Source organism: Hemiscyllium ocellatum, chromosome 4 (assembly GCF_020745735.1).
Source record: "Hemiscyllium ocellatum isolate sHemOce1 chromosome 4, sHemOce1.pat.X.cur, whole genome shotgun sequence".
NCBI lineage: Eukaryota > Metazoa > Chordata > Chondrichthyes > Orectolobiformes > Hemiscylliidae > Hemiscyllium > Hemiscyllium ocellatum.
Window position 1 is genome coordinate 127,627,210 of NC_083404.1, and position 22,727 is coordinate 127,649,936.

Below are 22,727 nucleotides of genomic sequence, written 5' to 3' on the forward strand. Positions count from 1 at the left end.
TCAGGCAGCATTTCTAAGTGTGGCATAATAATTCTCAACATAACTGAAATCAACCAGAATCAAGGGAAAAGTTCTCCATTTGTTGAACTCATAGTTGGCGCAAAGGAAAATAATTGTTTTTGTTGTTGCAAGGCCAAGAATCTCAGCCTTATCAGATTGCTTCAGGAGTTCCTTGGGGTGGTGCCCTAGAAATAACTATCTTTAATAAATTAATCAGTGACCTTTCCTCCACAATAAGATTAGAAGTGGAGATCATCATTGATGATTGTACAATATTCATTATCACTCACAACTCCTCAGGTACTGTAATAGTTTGTGGCTGCATGCAGCAACACCTCGTTAACATTCAAGTTTGGATTAATAAACTTCAAAAGAGAATCTAACCTTCTCAACAGTTAAAAATCTTCAACAGTTCAAACTGGCTGGAGATGCCTTCTGGAGCAACCATATAAATGCAGTAAATACAGCAACAGCTTAGGATCTTGAAATTCTTTGCAGTGTAACTTACCTTTTAAACTCCCAAAGTTTATCTATCATCTACAGTGGGTAAATCAGACGAATGAAGTGAATACTCTCCCCTTGTTTGAATCAGTACAGCTCGAATAAGCTAAACTCCATCCAAGATAGAGCAGTCTGCTTGATCAGCACACCAGCCATTACCTTAAACACTGACTCCCTCCACAATCAACACATACTGGCATCAGTGTATATCATCCACAAGGTGGACTGCAGGAATTTGCTAAAGGTCTTTTGGTACCACCTTACAATGGCATTCGAGTTAATATCTGGGAATTTCATTTCTAACAGTATGATAGGCTTACCACATGCATTGCAGCTGTTCAGGAAAACTGATATTCTCCTGATTCCCTTCTCATAGACAATGAGGAATGCAGAATAAATACTGTTCTTGCCAGTCACATTGGCATGCCATAAATAAACATAAAAATATTGAATTGTATAATTATAAAATAATTTCTCACAATTCTTGGAAATAAACCACTGATCAGTGAAGATTTGAAAGTCAAGAAATGTCAATATTTAGATGTAATGCTTAACACTTCCAGTCAAAAAGTCAAGGTATCAGGTTCCAAGCATTAATCTAAATTGTAATTGCTGAATTAACCTTTGTATTTGCAGCTTTTATTTCTGTGAACTGTCAGAATATTTTAGATCTTATTTACTGTACTGAATCTATTAGGTATATACTAGGATTAAATGCTTTTCAAATTTAGTTCTACAAATGTTACTATTTGATAAAACATAACAGGATTCCAGACTATTACCTGAAAACCTGACTTTTTGGGTTGTTCTTCTTCATCTTCTTTTACTTCTTCTTCATTTTCCTCCTCACTGTCTGTCTCAAAGAGATAGTAATCTCCACTTCGTACCACTAAGCAGGAGAAGATAACATTACTAGCACAATGAAAGGTGAAATAATTCAATTTTATGGACTTCTGAGCATATGGTTAGTTATTTTTATGTATTGCTCAAAATCTCTTGATTCCGTTTTAACAAATTGGCACTAGTAAAACAAATGACAAATTATAAGTTAAACCATGTCAATAATGTGGTAGAGAGCAGAGTGTAAAGAATGTGCAGCACTAAGCTACTCAAATAGTTACCTGAAAGTCAACATCCAACTAAAGAGAATGCACAAGAAAATCAAGAAGAGGAGGTAGCCAGGAAAACAAAGTGTAATGAGGATTTAGTAGCAGAATGTAGAACATCAAAAAGGACTGCTATGGTTGAAAAAAGTGAAGAAAGGCGGAGAAACAGAGAATAAATATTGCAAAGACTGGCAAGATTTCTGTACAAGTATTGCGAATAAGAAAGTAAGCAATTGAAGCTGAGGCTTAATTGAAGTTTTGTCTAAAATAGTTGGTATGTGTTAATTGGAAGAAACATAATTCATTTTATATTTCTGCAGATTTAAATAATCCATGCAGAAATATGCATTTCAATAAAATTCAAATAATATAAACTATGTCTAACAGAATGCAAAGTGATATGTAATTATCTTCTCCTGTAAATTTTAAATGTTCAGATTTACAATTAACTGGTTGTAACCATATAAACAAAGAAAACCTGGGTTATATACCAAATGATTTCAAAAAAGTCAATATGAACATGGCACTCCTTTTCAGTCATTATCAATTTATTGTAAAGGTATGCATTAATTACAAGTGAACTACATTACACAAATCCTTTTGAAGTTTCCATGGTTTATAACCCCTTACCAAAGAAAATTAAATAATTAAAATAAATTGTCATTAACTTCATAAGTTTTTTCTATCTATTTATATTTTTAACTTTGTTTTCACTGTTCTCTAAACAGCAATATGCTTAATCGGAAAGACATTATGTTGATAGAGTGAAGGAGTTGAAGACAAACTAAAATAAGAGATTTGCTCTCCTATGCACAAGGTTCTACTGAGTAACAGCAATAAAGGACAGATTGCTACTGTACAGATTGAAGGTTCTCCCAACACGATACTGCTACATATTTCTTTTGGGATTGTCTGCTCCCAGCTGTCAAAGAGGTCCTGAGGGATGCATCCAACAGGAATCTCTATTGATGAGCAATAAAGCCAGGAAAAGAGAGGACATGTCTTTTTTTAATGATACCAACTATCATATGCTAAGCTTAAAGATCCAATCTTTTAATATGATTGAGTGGACAAATGAATGAGTTATTGCATGAATAGATATGGATGAACGAGTGAACAGTTGGCTGGGGAGGTGAGTGAGAGGATTGATGAGTGATTCAGTAGGTGAATGAGTTGGTAGTGGGCAAGTGGATGGGTGAGTAGGTAGGTTAAGTAAATGATTTTTAGACAATGTGAATAGGCAAGTGAGTGGGTTCGGTTACTCAGGTTGGGTCAAAGGATAATTATGTGTTGTCACAAACTCAGGTAGATCACTGCAGTCAGGTAGGGTCAACTGAGTGTTGTTGTGACGGTAATCAAGTCAGAGGGATGCTCAGATGATTAGATTAAGTTTGTCATGTGATCGAAATATAGTAAAAAGTGCAGTTGTGCAACTTGGGGAAGGGGTAGTTGGGTGTTTTGAGGTAATGGATGATTGGTGAGGGAGGATGGTGTCAGTTGTAGAGGGAGGATGGTGTCAGGTGTGAGAGCAAATTTTAATCTGTTCAATGTTTCCTGAGTAAATATTCTGTTAAATACTGAGGATCTTTCCCAAGTCTCCAATTCTAGCTCACAGTCAGAGACATTCACAAAGAATCCTGGGAGGAAGGAAATGGACTGTTCAAAATTTAAATTATCTAGGCAATTCCCATCTAGGTCCATGTGTTAGGATTTCAATCATGCTTCCAATCATGCTTCCACTCTCAGACAGTAAGGGGACAAAAAATTTGGCCCACTACTAACACAATTATAAAGAAAGTTTTGTAGCTTTACCAAAACTTTTAACCATATTGGATACAATTTATTTCCTTCATGAACAGTTCAGTAACTTTTCCAAAGAAATACTTTTAAAGAGGTTAAATCGAATCAGAAACGAAACAGAAACTGCTGGAAAAACTGAGCAGGTCTGACAGCATCTGTGGAGAGAAATCAGAATAAACGGTTAGGGTCGAATGACCCTTCTTCAGTTCTGACCCGAAACATTAACTCTGATTTCTTTCCACAGATGCTGGCAGACCTGCTGAGTTTTTCCAGCAATTTGTTTTTGTTTATGATTTATAGCATCTGCAGTTCTTTGAGTTTTTAAATAGAATCAATTTAACTAAAACAATAAATAGATGGAAAAAAATGAACCAGATGTCAAAATTAATGACAATTTTATGTGAAAATGAAGCTATCATAAAAATTTCCTAAGGGAACCACACACTCTTAATGAAAATTCACAGCATCCCGGAACTGACCTTAGCCTCCGAAATAACCAATTGGTTTGGTGTCACACATTTAACAGATACCTAATTTCCTTGAATAGATCATGATTTCATTACTTTCATGCCTCATTTTAAAACAGAGTCATAAAGGTAAAGACCAACCCAAATATATAAATAATGGAGCAACAGGCTGTTTGACTAAGACAAACAGCTGCAAGTAACGATTTCTTGCGGTCTGGCAGAATGTTGTATTTCCTGGATATATTAAAATATTGAAAATAATAATAATTAACAGACGGTTCTACAGATCAGAAAATAACATCAGTCCAACAAAAAATGTTTTTCCGTAATCAGCCACTGATTTTCATCTTCCACATTGTGTTCATAACACATAATTAGATGGCACAAAGGTAGCTCACACATTGCTTTCATCTAATCATTTACACATGTAGTTTATTTGTCTTAAACTGAAGTAGGATGCCACATATGCTTAGCTAATTTGAATTGAAGTAATTCAAAAAGTCCTTATTCGCTACATTATTTAAATTGTTTTATTTCAACCACTGGATAATTCAAAATTTGGCACTCAAAGGTGTTGATGGTTCTCAGTTATTTGAACTACAGTGCAATGCAAAATGGTTAGATGATGATATTTAATTTACTGTAGCTTCACAGTTAATTCTGCATTCAACATGGATCCCTACAGTTGTGGTGAGTTAATGCAGAATGACCCACGTGCATAACAAATCAGCACACAGCTATCCTTGTTTGAAACTGAGCATAAAGCCCATCAAAATAACAACAGTGGGCTAAAATAAATTCATGCTTTAAATTAAGCTAGGATAGACAAGTTTTTGAAAGAAAATACTTTTTATTTGTTAACTTTTATTTCAAAAACAAAACCAAAACAATTGTCTATTCAAGGAAATTGGTACATGATTAGCACACATAACAACAGATGATTGAGGCAAACCTACTAGAAGCATGGTCAACCCAGGGCCGCCACCACTGCTTTTTTTTGCCCTTGGCTTTGTCTTTCTCTGGTTCTCCTAAAATAAAATAGGTCCAAATATTAATTACGTAAAACAAAAACAAAATAATCAGGTGGGCAAGTCAGTGGAATTTTAACCTATGAGGATTACAATGGAGTAACAGGTTAATGAGAATTTTATGCAAGAAACAAACAATACTTCACTTTTACATGGTATCTTATTTTAATCATTATATTTTCTCTCATGAAATTATTTCCTTAACATGCAAATTATTTCCCATGCTAAGTAAGATTTCCCACCAACTTCTCAACACCATCCTTAACTCTGAAAATTACTGAAGAGATCACCCCTTGATTTTTTATTTGGGTATATATATCTGACAGACAAATAAAAACTCATCACTATGCTTAAAATTTCCAATCCAAGAAACTACTGAAAAATATTTGAAAGTATAATTTTTAAGTGAAGTGCAGAGACAAATCCAGAGGTGGGCATGCTGGCATTTTCAACAATTGGCCAGCATACAGGTAATCAATGAACCCATCAATTGAGACAGTTCATTACACACCACACACATTATATCTAAAATTTTTCAGATGGCATACAGGCTGCCACTAAGGCCACAGCTTGTTGAATGGATAGAGACAGCCTTAAAACAGCAGTTTACTATTGTCATTTTTAGGCCAAAATCAACTGAAAAGGATCTCACTTAGCCCTGAATCTTCTGAGAAAGATACACAATAGGAGCTTCACAAAAATACCCATTGATCTGGCAGCTAGGAGTTGCCCAAGAATAATGAATGTTTTTATTCTTCTGTCCATAACAAATGAACTGAGGTAAATGAACCAGTGACACACCCATTTGCAACTCTTCCTTTTCAATTAAAATAATAAACTCAGTCAGAGAGAGACAGAAAGTACAATGGCAGGGACAGCTACGTCAACTCCACCGGTGGATGGAAAAAGTGAGGACTGCATATGTCCATGATCAGAGTCAAAAAGTATGGTGCTGGAAAAACACAGCACAGGAATTCCTGATGAAGACCTTATGTTCGAAATGTCGACTCTCCGCTCCTCAGATGCTGCCTGACTGGCTGTGTTTTTCCAGCACAACATTCCACTGGTGGATGCACTGTTAGCTCAATTACCAACTTTTGTGCATATTACCTGGTGAATTCTATGAACTGCTACAAAAAGATGTACCCATGTTTTACTGTGTCATAACATAATAAAGTTCATGCATGGTTTAGTGATCTTCCTAATACACTTGTTGTCTGATCTGACTTGCAAATTGTATACTTTCTGACAGAGATAGGATCATAGCTAGAGGCATGGGCTCTCTGCTGCAGTAATTTTAAACTGTAAATAAGCAACACAGCACACATATTACATTTTCGTATACTTCAAATGTATTAACAGTCTTCCATTAAATAGGCAAAACTCAATAGTTCTGGCAGCATATGTGATGAAGAGTCACTAGACTCGAAATGTTAACTTTGCTTTATTTCCATAGATGCTGCCAGACACACTGAGTTTTGCCAGCAATTTCTGTTTTATTACTGATCTCCAACATGTGCAGTTTCTTGTTTTATTCCAAAAAAAGTGAGATTTTCTATGCTATTACAGTGTGAATTTTATCGTTCTTTTGTTGCACTCCAGATCAATGCCAAAATTATTGATTTTGTCAACTGGTTTTTGTAAAACCTTTTAATAAAAGTCTGTTTATTTTACTGAAAGAGAAAGAAGGTATCACTAAATTCACCAGTGCTAATTGTCGAATTTGATATTAGTTCAACTAATTTCACCTCCAGACAAATGCGAATCCAAGCAACTTCCTAAATTTTAACTGTGCTAATATTAGCCTAGCAATTATTGTTAGCAATTAATGTGAGATTCACCAACGTCATTGTTGTGGAGTTAAAGGTGGGTACTGTACCTTTAAGAGAGAGGGGAAATTGAAAGGCTGGCAAGCACCTGTCATGTGACTGACTGCAGGCAAAAAGTGCACTGGACAATTTGAAGATGCAACATTTGAGTTGTAACTCAGATAATGAGTTGTTTTCACAACCATTCAAATTCAACCAATCAGTTTAAATTACTAAAACCCAATCAAATTTGAATTTTACTGTTTTGACAACATCAAACCAATGAGATGATCTAATGTTTCAGGATATAAAAAGCAGGCATTTTGAACAGTTAGCCAGAGACAAAGAACACGGTGGCATAGTGGTTAGCACTGCTGCCTCACAGCGCCTGAGACCCAGGTTCAATTCCCGACTGTGTGGATTTTGCACGTTCTCCCCGTGTCTGCGTGGGTTTCCTCCGGGTGCTCTGGTTTCCTCCCACAGTCTAAAGATGTGCGGGTCAGGTGAATTGGCCATGCTAAATTGCCCGCAGTGTTAGATAGGGGTAAAAATATAGGGGTATGGGTGGGTTGCGCTTCGGCGGGTCGGTGTGGACTTGTTGGGCCGAAAGGCCTGTTTCCACACTGTAAGTCTAATCTAAAAAAAAACACCTACTGCTATCAATAGGCTGCCTGTAGACCCTTTCTCTAAAAGGTATCTTCTTCATATGAAACATTTTTGCCACAGAAGACAAAGATCACCCAAAGGAAATCTGCAGTCAGAGGATGTTTGACACCTGAAGATATCAAATGGTTTTGAAGATTGATTTGCTGTACATTTTATAGGGGTTTTATTGGATCAGTATGTTGGTATTGAGTGGGAGGTAGATAACAAATTTTAACAGAAAGGAGCTGACAGTTGTAGGTAGTTGTTGTGTTAGGTTCTCTTTTGGAGTTAAAGAATAAATTGTTAAACTTTTTCTTTAAATAGTGGAATTTGGGTAGCTCTCTGTCACTCATACTTAAACAGATTATGAGGCGAGGTGAGCTTTTCTGTGTGTTTGGTTTAAATTAGCAGAAGGGTTTATCCTGTGTTGTAATAGTTTGGAGTATCACTAAATTCACCAGCGTTAATTAACTAATTTGACAATTAACTAATTTCAACTAATTTCACCTCCAGACAAATGTGAATTCAAGCAACTTATTAAAATATTGACTGTTAATATTAGCCTAGCAATTATTGTTGGCAATTAATGAGACATTCCCGAACATCATATTTTAACAGATACAATACACACTTAAAATAAACAGCTAAACACTGCATTAACTTAGTGGGCAGAGGAATGCTTTACAAATTTGTTAAACATTTGTCAACCAGTAGCATCACCAGTATTTCCTACGCTTTGGCTACCAAGATAGCGTGTAGTGACAAGAGCAAATTAATGAAAATTGAAAACAAGCAATCAAGAAGTAATTCTAAAATAAAGTTTTAAACTGGATGCACACTTGTTAATGACAATAAAACTTGTGAATTGCACTCCAGTTGTTTGCTGATATTTTTCCCTTTTTCCCAGTTCTCACATTGGGTTTCGCTTTTTATTCATTCACGGAATATGGGATTCATTTTCTGGGCCAGTAATTATTTAATTTGTTTAATATCTATGAGGCTTGAATTTAACTCTTAACAGTATGAGTTTTGAGTGAGTTTTAATGTTTCCCAGGATTCAAAGGTGGTTATAGTCTACCTCAGCAAAGTAGCTATTCATTTGGAATCCTTAGTGAGAGTGGCAGCAGGTTATTCATTATTAGAGTTTAAAGAAAGAAGTTCAAACCTTACTCTCTTCTGTCATCAAGACATATTTTCAGCAAAGGTTATTGATCAGGGAGGAAAAAGTGAGGTCTGCAGATGCTGGAGATCAGAGCTGAAAATGTGTTGCTGGTTAAAGCGCAGCAGGTCAGGCAGCATCCAAGGAACAGGAAATTCCTGATGAAGGGCTTATACCCGAAACGTCGAATTTCCTGTTCCTTGGATGCTGCCTGACCAGCTGCGCTTTAACCAGCAACACATTTTCAGTTATTGATCAGGGAGATAATTTTAATCTAACTTGCCTACTGGAAATCTGACAGGATCAGGTGCAACATTGTTTATATCCTAGCCAAAATTACTCTCCACTGCACAGATTATAACGATTCTCCAGTGGAATGTCAAGCCAGTATTTTTCTACCTTATATCAAATGTCTTGATTTGTTCCTTAGACTAAAATTTAATTAAAACTCAAAACAGAAAAAAAATGCCTTACGTATGATACCCATTTGTTAGGAGGATATGCCACCAATTGTCAGGTGAGATTATAAGGTATGGTTATGAATTATTCTCACTATAAAATTGCTATTAATTGGTTGTAACAAATTATTATAATATTATCTACCGAATCATTTATCAAAGCACCTCTGCTAGAATTTTACATAAAATCATTGCACACCAAGTGAAGTGTATTGCACACTTTCAGATCATACAACAGTACTAACTTTATTCCTTTTAGTCTTCTGACTCAGTGGTTTTTGATTAAATTAGAGCTTTTCATTGTCCTCAGCTACCTAGGCCTACATGTGCTTTTTGGCTTCACAAATAATTACTATTGAACATTGTCTTTGATAAAATTTAATGAAATACTCCTTGATGTTGATGATTAGGTAAGAAATATATTGCTATGAAGACAATGGACTAAATAATTATTTGAAATTACTGAGAAGAAAATCTCTTTGCTTCCTTTATGGCAGGATAGGTTGCTTGCTTCTCCAGATCAGAAAATATGTACTGTGTTGAAAATAAAATTCAACTTGGAAAGAATATTATGAAAATTACTCACTTTTTACTAATAGTTGAACTGAATTGCGCAAATGTAATGTTTCTTTGTGAATTTGTGAATACAAAGCCTATGATATTAATACTGGGAAATGAAATTTCTATTTGGGGTGGCCAGTGTCAACTTCTAGTATTTTCACATAAATGGAAGATTCAGGATAGACTCCTAACAACATTTCTCTTCTGATAGGATGTCCATTTGAACTTGGGAAGATTTCGTGTACTCATACTGCAGAATGAATGTGCTCACTTTTTAAAAATTTTTGGTTCAAACTTTTTAAAAACTCAACCTCCTTGCATGATTGGACAGAGGTCACAAAGGATCAATCAGTAATACAAAAAAAATTTGCAGGTAATTAGCAAGCTGAGTTCTTCTCTTCACATATATACAGAAGCTTTCACAATCAGTTTGTATCTTCCCTACAAGCTTACTCACATTCTGTATTTCCACCCTTTTAATCTCTCCCTTTATCCTCCTTTGATGAAATTTAAACTGTTTCTAATCCTCAGTCTGCTGCTTTTTTTTGGCCAATTTATGTGTATCTAACCCTAACTTCCACCATAGTTGGGCCACCTTTCCCATGTTATTTTTGTGCCAGGGAAAAAGTGTTTCCACTTTAGATTTTAATTAATCAAAGTGTAGATTGTTATGCTTCTATCAGTTCCATTGGCAGCAATGTTCCTCCAAGACCCCACTAAAATAATCTTATTTATTGCTACCTACCTCTGACTTCCATGATCCCAACCCTCTGCCACTCCAGATATGCTTTTAGTTTGATAGTGATTGGGAAAGTTAGAAGTACCAGCCCTAACAGTGCACAGCTGGTGAACCGCAGCATGACAAACAGATATCCTATTGCAGCCGGCTGGCCAAATGGAAGTAGCCTAGCCTACTGTGGCTGCATTTTTTCTGTGGATACAGGTGACCAGCCAGTGTGCTCCTCTGGTTGGTTGTCCTAGGTCATAATCAACAAATGGGAGTAAATTAGAATGCTGCATCAGGAACTTACACTCAAATTAAATTAGTACAGATGAAAATTCAATTTTTCTATGTATAATTGTTAATTATTGGTGGGTTTAAATTCTATAACTAATTTTTGAAATATTAAGGGGATGACCATAATGTTTATCCATGACAATCATGACTTGTGATATAACATAAATAACATTGGTCAATAATGGAATCAATAAGCATGCAAAATGTGTTTTGTCTTATGGCTTGACATTGCCAATGTTGAAATACCTTCATCGTCATCATCATCATCATCTTCCTGCTTCACCTGAGGACCCTGTGCATCAACTGACTGAGTCAAACTGAGCATTCTCTCTTTGCCTTTTTTATATTTTTGTTGTCTTGTTTTGATACGATCCATCCTATTCAAAATAAAGAAAAATATACACATACAACCAATCAACAAATTCACAAATCAATGATATTAATCTTGCCATACTCAAGTAAGTTCAGAATAGTGACATGGAAAGGTGTATTCATAAAAATAATTAATTAAAATGTGGTCCTACTGTCTTTTAAGTTGATCCATTGATTTCTTTTCCTCTTCAAGTCTAGCTTTCACAGCTTTTACTATTGTAGCTTGAAACAGCTCTGCACCTCTAAAATAAGACATAAAATAAGCACCGTAGCAATCCATATTTAAACAAAGATGATAACTAAACCAAATAATTGAAAGAAAATAACTTAACAGATGCAAAAAAACAGCATTAACTTAATAATGAATGGCAATAAAAATTTACTTTTTAGGAAAATAACTGAGATGAAATGTATTATAATATGGCCATTTTAGTCATAGTATTAACTAAATGCTAATTCTATAAATGGTTCATGTCTCATGATTTTATATGGTTATATGAATATTTATTCTTTTTTAACCTACCTTGATGCGAGAATTTGAGCAGATTTTATGTCTGCTACTACATGCAAGAAGTAATAACTCATGAAAACCCTCCTTTGTAGCAACAGAAAAGAAAAGCATATACTGTCCCATATAATGCCCGCTTCATCCTTAGGCAATGGACATTTTGTGAGGTTCTCAGCAGGGGCTAGAAAAGAGGATATTATTTCAACAAGGCAATAAATCAAAATATAATTGTAGAAATAATCAATTTTCTATTTCTTATGCTAAATTTTATACATTTTTGAAGTTTTCTAAATGCATCATTATTTTTAGTGAAATGTTAACATTCAGGCACATGTGGCCACTTTGCATATTTAAGCAAGGCTAAAACCTTCCCTTTTTATTGATCTGGAGGACAACCAAACCAAGAATTAAAATTCTTTCCAATTTTGGACTTACCAAATTTATAACGTCCAAGTATAGCCTGGCATGAATGTACAACAGATCTCATTATATCATGATAAGCACCAATCCACTATGCCAAATTTAGCTTCAATTTCAAATGAGCATGAACAAAAGTAAATTGGACATTAAAAAAAATTATCATTGAGGCTGATGAATATGTAAAATGTGATCACAAATTGTGGTGATTCTAAGAAACCTGGTTTATCATAGAAGAACTCAGAAAATTTTTCATTTGCAATTCAGACTCAGAGTATTAGATTTAGCAATGCAGTAAGGTTAGTTTATTAGCAGTGGATCAATGATATGCCAATGCATAAAATTAATTACTATCCACTTGCTAATCCTGTACTGTATAAGCAATGTCAATTTGATTAATTTTGGAGGTTAATTTACATAATTCTACATGCAGATATAAAGATTATGAAACTCTTTTACACTTTGCAGAGAATGCAACTCTAAGTTTCATCTTGAGATGTGTGTGAGTCCTAAGTTCTGATTTCATCACAGGGTCCAGCTACTGGGCCCAGCATTCACTGTCGGACACAAGCTGTCCGCCTATAGAGATCCTTGGCCCAGGAGGCCATTAGGCAGGGGATTTAGCTGGCCACTTCAGCTCTATTTGGGACACAAAGTGATGCCCTTGACAGACTTGAGGTAGAGCTTGAAGCTTGGAATACAGGTTGGAGAAGAATGGGCAGAGATGGAAGCCACAAGAATAGGAGAGAAAGGAATAGCAAGAAGCAGAATCCCAGGCATGTAAGTTACAGTGTGAAAGAGACACAGCCACAGCCATGAATAGTCCAAAGTAAAGACTTTGACATTGGCTATAGAACCAGGAAGAGAAACTGGGGCAGGTATACTGCAAGAGCAAAGAGTCCAAGATGCCACAAGGAGAAGGTTCTCTTTTTGTCTAGGAGGCAAATCTGGTTCATATGATCAACAGAAATTAGTAATAGGAGCTCCATCAACCGTACTCTGCAGATTGGAATTTAAGCTCTTGACAGAATGCTGGCTATCCAATGAGTGCACAATACAAGTAGTTTCTCTGCTTTAAGCTTTTCCACTGAAGTGTATGAAGGTTTAATGGCACTATACTAAAGGATCCCAATCTCATTATTTTTGTGTTGTGCGAGTGCTTGACTCTCTAATGTAAATGAGAAGACATCCTTCATTGTAAACATTTATCTTAATTTGTGGTACTAATTTGCCACCTCAAATATTTTGGAGAATGTATTTCTTTGGTGTAAATATTTTTGTACAATAAAAAACAAAATGTATTACTTACGCTGGTCATAGCCCTTAACAGTACAAACGAGACCAAATGTTTGGATTAACCAACAGCTTTTCAAAATTAAAGAATTGATGTAGGCACATGCTCCTATCTGGAATAGAAATAAATATTTAAGTACACATTTTTAATGTGCTTTGGTGCTCACAGCACATAAAGATGAAATGGTTTCAATTCTTTAAATATATTATCAGTCAACAACAAACCTCTACACATATGATTTGTCTACATAACACATTGTTTAATTTCTGTGCATTGCATTTTTGGTAACCCTCTTCAGCCATTGAGACAATTAATTCTCATGAAATACAATTTCAAGATTTAGTTTTCTATTCATAAGTATTCTGGAACAGGAATATGGACCTCAGAGAGAACTCAAGGATTCCAATCAAGAGAATGGTCTGGGCTGTATTAAATATAACTCACTGAAAGAAGAATTGATAGTGAAAAACTGACCATTGATAGACCTCAATGACGGGAGCATACAATCCTTGTAACTTATGCACAGCAATCCAATGGTGCAATAAACAGGTCACACTCAAACTGATTGTTCAGCACTGGTGAGCATGTTAAGCTGCCTGGCTTTCTGTCTGTGCTAATAAGGCAAGATAGAAATGCCGTACACTTATAAGTTCTGTACGAAGAACATTGCGAAAGCAATACAGAGATGTTGTGAGTATCCAAGTAAGTCATGTGAATGAGAGCTAAGAAAGCAAGCTAAGAAGCCTAAGAGACACATCCAAATAGATATGTGAGACAGGTATATATAACTAGGGGTGCAGATAGGTCTGTTATATAATTAGTGTGGAGAGGGTTCAATTGAAAAATCAAAAACAAGAGAGCATTATTGTAACTTTGTGAAGAGGTGAACGACAATCAAATGTGACAGAAAAGGGGAGAAAATATACACAGAAGAGTGCAACAGAGATTAGAACAAGAGTAAGTAATAACATTAACAAGTCAAGCTTAAGGTTCTTTCTTGAAATGCATATAGCATTTGTGACAAGATAGGTAAGCTGATGGCATAAATAGAAATAAATGACTATGTCTTGATAGCTATTATGAAGTTGTGATGACAGGATGATTGAAACAACTCCACAGACACAAGTATCCCATAGCAGGGTCCATTATGTGGATGACACCTTTGTCATCACCAAACAAAACGAATTAGAGGAAACTTTCAAGACCATCAATAATACCCTTACGGGCATAAAATTCACGAAAGAGGAGGAAAACAACAACAAACTGCCAAAGCTAGATGTCACAGCAGAGCGAATAGCCAATGGGGAGCTTCAAACCAGCGTCTACAGGAAAACAACACATATGGACCAAATATTGAACTCTAGAAACAATCATCCCTATATCCACAAACGAAGCTTCATCAGAACATTATTTCAATGAGCCAACACACACTGCAGCACAGAGGAACTATGCAGAGCAGAGGAAAATCACCTATACCATGTATTTAAAAAGAATGGGAACCCAATGAACACAGTCCACCGATTTCTCAACAACAAAAGGCGGCACGGTGGCACAGTGGTTAGCACTGCTGCCTCACAGCGCCAGAAACCCGGGTTCAATTCCCACCTCAGGTGACTGACTGTGAGGAGTTTGCACATTCTCCCCGTGTCTGCGTGGGTTTTCTCCGGGTGCTCCGGTTTCCTCCCACAATCCAAAGATGTGCAGGTCAGGTGAATTGGCCATGCTAAATTGCCCGTAGTGTTAGGTAAGGGGTAAATGTAGGGGTATGGGTGGGTTTCGCTTCGGCGGGTCGGTGTGGACTTGTTGGGCCGAAGGGCCTGTTTCCACACTGTAAGTAATCTAAAAAAAAAGCAAATAACAGACAGAACACGTCCAGAAAGCCTCACCACTCTCCCCTACATCAAAGACATCTCGGAAATGACTGCCAGACTACTCAGACCCCTTGGCATCATGGTGGCCCACAAACCCACCAACACACTAAAACAGAAGTTGATGAACTTGAAAGATCCTGTAGAGACAACAAACAAAACTAATGTCATTTACAAATTACTGTGCAAGGACTGTAAGAAACACCACATTGGAAAAACAGGTAGTAAACCAGCCACCAGGATACATGAACATCAACTAGCCACAAAACAACATGACCCTCTCTCACTAGTATCCTTACATATAGATGAGGAAGGTCATCACTTTGACTGGGACAACGCATCCAACCTAGGACAAGCCAAACACAGACACGCACGAGAATTTCTAGAAGCATGGCATTCCAACCAGAACTCTATCAACAAGCACATCGAGTTAGATCCCATCTACCAACTCCTGAGAAAAATAGGAAATGATGTCACCATAGGAAATGACATCACCAACCCAAACTTATAAATAGAAAGCAGTGTTTTGCCCAGATGCCCACTAGGGTGATGAAACGTCTGGAAGTGAACCTTCCAGCTCAGCAAGCAAACCTACATCCAGAACCTCAACCTGAGTTACAAATCTTCTCAAAACTGGCTAATCTTCTGCAGGTAGCAATCACATTATATAACTTCCAACTCAGTTTGAGGGACAGCAACTCAGGTCTCAAACCACAGTCTTCAATTCAAATAAGATGAGAACAATGAACTGCCTGTGGTTAAAGGCAGTCAATGAGAGTACCCAATCAAACTTAAGTATTACAAAGTGGTGAAAATTAGCAGTAGGCTGTACAACTGGGAATTTTTTAATGAATAAATATCCGATGACTAAAAAGGCATAAATAAGGAGAAAATTGATTCTGAATGGAAATTAGCAAGAAATATAAAAATAAACAACATCGACATACATAAAGAAAGACAGAAGCTACAGGAAGCGTGGGACCTATGGAGGATGCAATTGGGTAAATGATAATGAGGAACAGGGAGATTGCAGATTATTCATGTAAATATCTCAAAGGTAACAGACAAACAAGCTGTTAATAGGAGAAAAACCTTCCCATGGTTGCTATTATGATGGACAAATTATTTGACAAACTAATGGGATTAAAGGCAGACAAGCTGCCTGGATCTGATGGCCTGCCTCCAAGTGTTTTAAAGCAGTGATTCTCAACAGTTTTTTGACCACAGCCCCCTAGGAGCTCTTCTCATGTTCCAGAGCCAACCTTTCAAACAGGGTTACAACATAAACAAATTCTGACATACTGGACAAAACTTACAAAAAGACTATGAAATTAAACATTTATCAGCCCTAATTCGATCCTTGAGCTTGGTGCTTTTCTGCAAGTTTCATGATATCGGGCTACAAATGAGATTCAGCATGAGTATTTCATCGGTTCAGGTACCAGGGCCCCCATAAACTCTTGGGGCTCCCCTTCTCACAGTTTTCAATCTGTGGTCCCCTTCAAACGTGCCAACGGCCCCTAAGGAGGCCATATAGCTCCTTTGATAATAGCTATTTTAAAGGATGTGGCTTCAGAGAAAGTGGAGGCATTGTCCAATATTTTAGAATTCATCAGATCCCAGGAGTGTTGCAGCAGATTGGAAAAAGCAAATATGTTGCAGCTGTTCAAGATGGAAGGGAGACAGAAAGCAGGAAATTATAGGCCAGTTAGCCAAACATCTGTTGGGAAAATGTGAAGATCCATTATTAAGGAAAAAATAGAAGGGCATTTAGAAAAGCCTATTCCAAACAGAGGTAACATGAGTGTGTGAAAGGAAAGTCATGTTTGACAAATTTTCCTGAATTTTTTGAGGATATTTAAAAATATGTCATTTGAAAATTTATTTCGTAAGGTAAGAATTCACACAATTTGGAGTAATGTCGTAGAGTGGATTGTGAATTGCTTGACACAGAGAAGACACAGTCAGGATTATAGGGTCATTTTCAGATTTGAAACATGTAACTGGTAGAATGCCACACATTTCAGTCCTCGGGCCCAAATTATTTACAATCTGTACTAATGAGTTAGAGGAAGGGCAAAATGTTATACTTCTAAATTTATTGATGATACATAAATAGGTGGGAGGGTACATTGTGATTAGGATATGAGAGACACAGATAGATTGAGTGAATAGGCAAAAATTTAGCATGCCATTAATGTAGGAAAATGTGAGATCATGTACTTTGATAGGAAGAATCAAAGAAGGACTACTATTTAAATAGAGTGTAAAAATTTAGCACAAAGGGATCTGGGTGTCCTTGTGCATAAAAGTACGCAGATACAGCAAGTAATTAAGAAGTCAAATGGAATTTTAAGTTTCACTGATAATTGGATTTTAAAAATAGGGAATTTTTTTACAAGTGTGCAGTGCATTTGAGAGGTCAAATGTGGAGTAGCGTACGCAGTTTTGATCTCGATATTGAAGAAAGGATATAGTGACATTGATGACAGTTCAAAAGAGATACATGAGGCAAATTCCTGGGATGAAGGACTTGATTTATCAAGAATGGATGAACAGAGTAGTCATCAGAGGTTAGAAGAATGAGGTGTGATTGAGCCTGCTCGACCATTCAATAGAATTATACGAATCTGATTATGGCCCTATCCACATACTCTGCTTTCTTCCGAACTCTTGACTCACTTGGAAAACAAAACTTTTCTATTCTAGCCTTGAGCTTTTTCATGACCGAGTCTATACTAGCAGCCACACAAGAATCATAGCAAGATAAAATTCAGAAAAGGCCCTTCTGTTAACTGAGTCTGTACTGCCAAAAATATATTACTACCTAAACTAGTTCCACTTTCCTGCGCTAGGCCTATAGCCTTGAATATTATGACATTTCAAATGCTCATCCAAATATGTTTCAAAGGTTGTGAGGTTTACAGCCTCAACTAGTGCATTCCAGATCTGAGTAAAAAGGTTTCTTTTCTCAAAACTCCTCTAAACGTCTTTCCATTTAAAATTATGTTCCCTTGTTATTGGCCTTTTGACTCAGGGGAAACAGCTACTTGCTATTCTCCTTGCCCATGCCCCTCACACTCTTATACACCTCTCTCAGGTTCCCTTTGATGTTCTCTGCTCCAAAGAAAACAAGGTGAAAGTGAGGACTGCAGATGCTGGAGATCAGAGTCAAGATTAGAGTGGAGGTGGAAAAGCACAGCAGGTCAGGCAGCATTGGAGGAGAAGGAAAATCAACATTTCGGGCAGGAGCCTTTCTTCAGGAATGAAGCTGGAGCCTCCGGAGTGGAGAGCTAAATGGGAGGGGGATAGGTCTGGGGAGAAGGTAGCTAAGAGTGCAGTAGGTGAATGGAAGTGGGGATAAAGGTGATATGTCGGAGAAAAAGGTGGAGCGGATAGGTAGGAAGGAGGATTGGCAGGTAGACAGGTCATGGGGACGGTGCTGAGCTGGCAGGTTAGAACTGGGGTAAGGTGGGGGGGGAGGGGAAATGAGGAAACTGGTGAAGTCCACATTGATGCCCTGGGGTTGAAGTGTTCCGAGGCAGAAGATGAGGCTTTCTTCCTCCAGGTGTCAGGTGGTGAAGGAGTGGCAGGACCTCCATGTTGTCGCCTGAATAGGAGGGGGAGTTGAAATGTTTGGTCACAGGGTGGTGGGGTTGACTGATGTGGGTGTTCTGGAGATGTTCCCTAAAGTGCTCTGCAAGAAGGCATCCTATCTCCCAAATATAAAGGAGACCGCATCGGGAACAATGGATACAGGAAATGGCATTTGTGGAATTGTAGGTGAAACTTTAACAGATGAGGAAGGCTCCTTTGGGGCCTTGGACAGAGGTGAGGGGGGAGGTGTGGGCACAGGTTTTAAAAATTCCTGCAATGGCAGGGGAAGGTGCCAGGAGGAGACGGTGGGTTGTTGGGGGGTGTGAACCTGACTAGGCCACAGAGGGAATAGTCTTTGTGGAAAATGAATAAAGGTGTTGAGGGAAATATATTCCCGGTGGTGGGGTCCATTTTTGTAAGTGGCAGAAATGTTGGCAAATGATGCAGTTTATGCAGAGATTGGTGGGGTGCAAGGTGAGGACCAATGGTGGTGGTTTTGGGGGGGGGGGGGGTTCTGTCCTTGTTGCAGTTGAAGGACCGTGGGGGTTTGAGGGTGGAAGTACTGGATGTGGATGAGATGCGTTGGAGGACATCTTCAACCTTGTGGGAGGGGAAATTATGGTCTTTAAAGAAGGAAGCCATCTGGTGTGTTCTGTGGTGGAACTGTCCTCCTGGGAGCAGATACAGCGGAGGCGGAGGAATTGGGAAAATGGGGTAGCATTTTTGCAAGAGGTAGGATGGGAAAAGGTGTAATCCAGGTAGCTGTGGGAGTCGGTGGGTTTGTAAAAAAAATGTCAGTGTTGAGTCAGTCATTGTTGATGTAGATGGAGAGGTCCAGAAAGGGGAGGGAGGTGTCAGAGCTGGTCCAGGTGAATTTAAGGTTGGGGTGGAATGTGTTGGTGAAGCTGATGAACTGCTCAACCTCCTCGTGGAAGCATGAGGTGGTGCCGATGCAGTCATCAATGTAGCAGAAGAGGTGGTAAGTTACACCTAATGCACTGTCAGCTACTTTCTCCCCATCCCTAGCCCCCTCCCATTTATCTCCACCTCGGAGGCTCCCAGCCTTATTCCTGATGAAGGGCTTTTGCCAGAAACATCGATTTTCCTGCTCCTCGTATGCTGCCTGACCTGCTGTATTTTTTCACCACCACGCTAATCTTGATTCCAAAGAAAACAATTTGAGCTTATCCAGCCTCTCTCCATAGTTGAAATGCTTCACCTCATAGAACATAGAACAGTACAGTGCAGTACAGGCCCTTCAGCCCACAATGTTGTGCTGAGCATTTATCTTAACCTAAGATCAACCAAACTTACTCACCCCTCAATTTACTGTGTCCATGTGCTTGTCCAGCAATTGTTTAAATGTCCCTACTGCCTCTGAATTCCACACACTCACCACTCTCTGCATAAAGAACCTACTTCTGACATCACCTTCCCCTAATCACCTTAAAATTATGACCCCTTGTGACCCCTTTTCTGCCCTGAGGAAAAATCTCTGGTTATCTACTCTACTTATGCCTCTCATTACCTTGTACACCTCTATAAAGTCATCTCCCTTCTTCTCTCCAGTGTGAAAAGCTCGAGCTCACTCAACCTCACTTCATAAGACATGCCCTCCAATCTAGGCAGCATCCTGATAAATCTCTGCACCCTTCCTAAAGCATCTACATCCTTCCTAATAATGAGGCGACCAGAACTGGACACAATATTCAAGTTGGTCTAACCAGGGTTTTAGAGAGCTGCAGCAAAACCTTCAGGCTCTTATCTCAATCCCCCTGTTAATGAAAGCCAAAACACCATACATCTTCTTAACAACTCTATCAACTTGGATGGCAAGTTTGAGGGATCCATGTACATGGACACCAAGATCCCGCTGTTCCTCCACACTGCCAAGAATCCTGTCTTTAACCCTGTATTCAGCATTCAAATTCGACCTTCCAAAATGAATCACTTCACGTTTATTCAGGTTGAACCCCATCTGCCACTTGTCAGACCAGCTCTGCATCTTGTCAATGTCTTGCTGTAGCCTGCAACAGTCCTTGACTCTACCTACAATACCACTGACTTTTCTGTCATCTGCAAACTTACTAACACACCCTTCCACTTCTTCATCCATGTCATTTATAAAAATTACAAAGAGCAGAGGCCCAAGAACAGAGCCCTGCTGGATACCATTAGTCACTGACCTCCAGGTGGAACACTTTCCATCCACTACCATTTGCTGTCTTCTTTTTGGCCAGCCAATTCTGTATCCAGACAGCCAGATTTCCCTATATCCCATAACTCCTCAGTTTCTAAATGAGTCTACTGTGAGGAACCTTATCAAATGCCTTACTGAAATCCATGTACACCACATCCACTGCTCGACCTTCGTCAACTTGTCTCATCACATCCTCAAAGAACTCAATAAGGCTTGTGAGGCATGACCTGCCCCACAGAAAGTCATGCTGATTATCTTTAATCAAACTATGTTTTTCCAAATAGTCACAAATCCTATCTCTCAGAATCCTTTCCAGTACCTTGCTTACCATAGACATAAGACCTACTGGTCTGTAATTCTCAGGAATTTCCCTATTCTCTTTCTTGAACAGAGGAACATTTGCCTCCCTCCAATCAGCCGGTACTATTTCCGTGGAGAGTGAGGATACAAAGATAATCGCCAGAGGCACAGCAATCTCATTCCTCACATCCCATAGTAAACTTGGATATATCTGGTCTGGTCATGGGGACTTATCTATCTTGATGCATCTCAGAATTTCCAGCACATCTACTTCCTTGATATCAATCCGTTCAAGCCTATTAACTTGATCCACCATGTTCTTACTATCAACAAGGTGCCTCTCTCTCCTGAATACTGAAGCAAAAAACTAATTTAGGGCCTCCTCTACCTCTTCAGACTCCAGGCACAAGTTCCCTTCACTATCCCTAACTGGCCCTATCCTCTCTCTGATCATTCTCATATTCCTCATGTATGTGTAGAACTTTAGGTTTTCCTTAATTATTCCTGCCAAGGCATTTTCGTGCCCCCTCCTGGTTCTGCTCAGTCCATTTTGAGTTCTTTCCTAGCTGCCCCGTAATCCTCTAAAGCTGTGCCAGATCCTTGCTTCCTCAACTGTAAATAAGCTTCCTTCTTCCTTTTGACAAGTAGCTCCTCTGCTCTTGTCATCCAAGGCTCCTTCACCTTAGCATTCCTTGCCTGTCTCAGTGGGACAAAGTTATCCAACACTCACAAGTGCTCCTTAAACAGCTTCCATATATCTGTTGTAAAACCCTGGTAAATCTCTTTTGCACCCTACTCAATCCATTCACATTCTTTCAAGGGTGTAGTGACCAGAACTACACACAGTAAATCAGCTGTGGCCTAACTAAAGTCATGTATACCTCCAACATATGACCTCCCTGCTCTTATAATCTATGCCACAACTGACAAGCACTAGCATCTTGTATGCCTTAACTACCTTATTAATCTATCCTGTCGCCTTCAGCGATTTTTGGACAGCCTCCTAAAATCCCTCTGTTCCTCTTGCCATTCACTGAATACTTCCTTATTTTGATCCTTCTTCCAAACTGCATCACCTCACAATTTGTCAGGGTTAAATTTCACTTGCCATTGATCTGCCACCTTACCAATCCATTTATATACACATTCCTCCTCACTGTTAACCAATCAACCAATCCTTATGCCATCTGCAAACTTGCTCATCATGCCCCTCTCATTTTCATCTACACCAATTATGAAAATCACAAAAAATATGGGACCAGAAATAATCTCCATGAAATGCCATTCCAACCAGGCTCAAGTAACACAAACAGCCTTCCACCATGCTCCTCTGTCTCCTTTCACATAGCTAACTTTGGATCCAATTTGGCAACAAAATGGTTCAGAATGGTAACAGAACAAATAAACACTAAAAGATGGGAACTCCATTTATAGGATAGATGCTGTTTTACTTGGCAAGAGAGAGAATTCCCAGCTCACCACCCACCAAAATCCCAATGTAACAGAATCTGGAAATATTAGAAGAACAGAAATAAAAGATACATGAACAATCAAATAAAGAAAGCTGGAGAGCTGAAATCAGGAAACAACAGAAAACGAGAAATTTGACATCCTTGGATT

General features: G+C 38.3%; 1 protein-coding gene across 1 annotated transcript in view; it reads right to left on the bottom strand.

Moving 5' to 3' along the window:
• Positions 1-22,727, bottom strand: part of LOC132815248 (piezo-type mechanosensitive ion channel component 2-like) — a 467,530-nt gene that overhangs the window by 116,956 nt on the left and 327,847 nt on the right. The window contains exons 25-30 of the mRNA XM_060824063.1: positions 13,158-13,254; positions 11,447-11,612; positions 11,076-11,165; positions 10,798-10,928; positions 4,831-4,902; positions 1,284-1,390 (exon numbers count right to left, since the gene is read on the bottom strand). Of these exons, the coding sequence (XP_060680046.1) occupies positions 1,284-1,390; positions 4,831-4,902; positions 10,798-10,928; positions 11,076-11,165; positions 11,447-11,612; positions 13,158-13,254 (663 nt within the window). The remainder of the gene's footprint in view (positions 1-1,283; positions 1,391-4,830; positions 4,903-10,797; positions 10,929-11,075; positions 11,166-11,446; positions 11,613-13,157; positions 13,255-22,727) is intronic.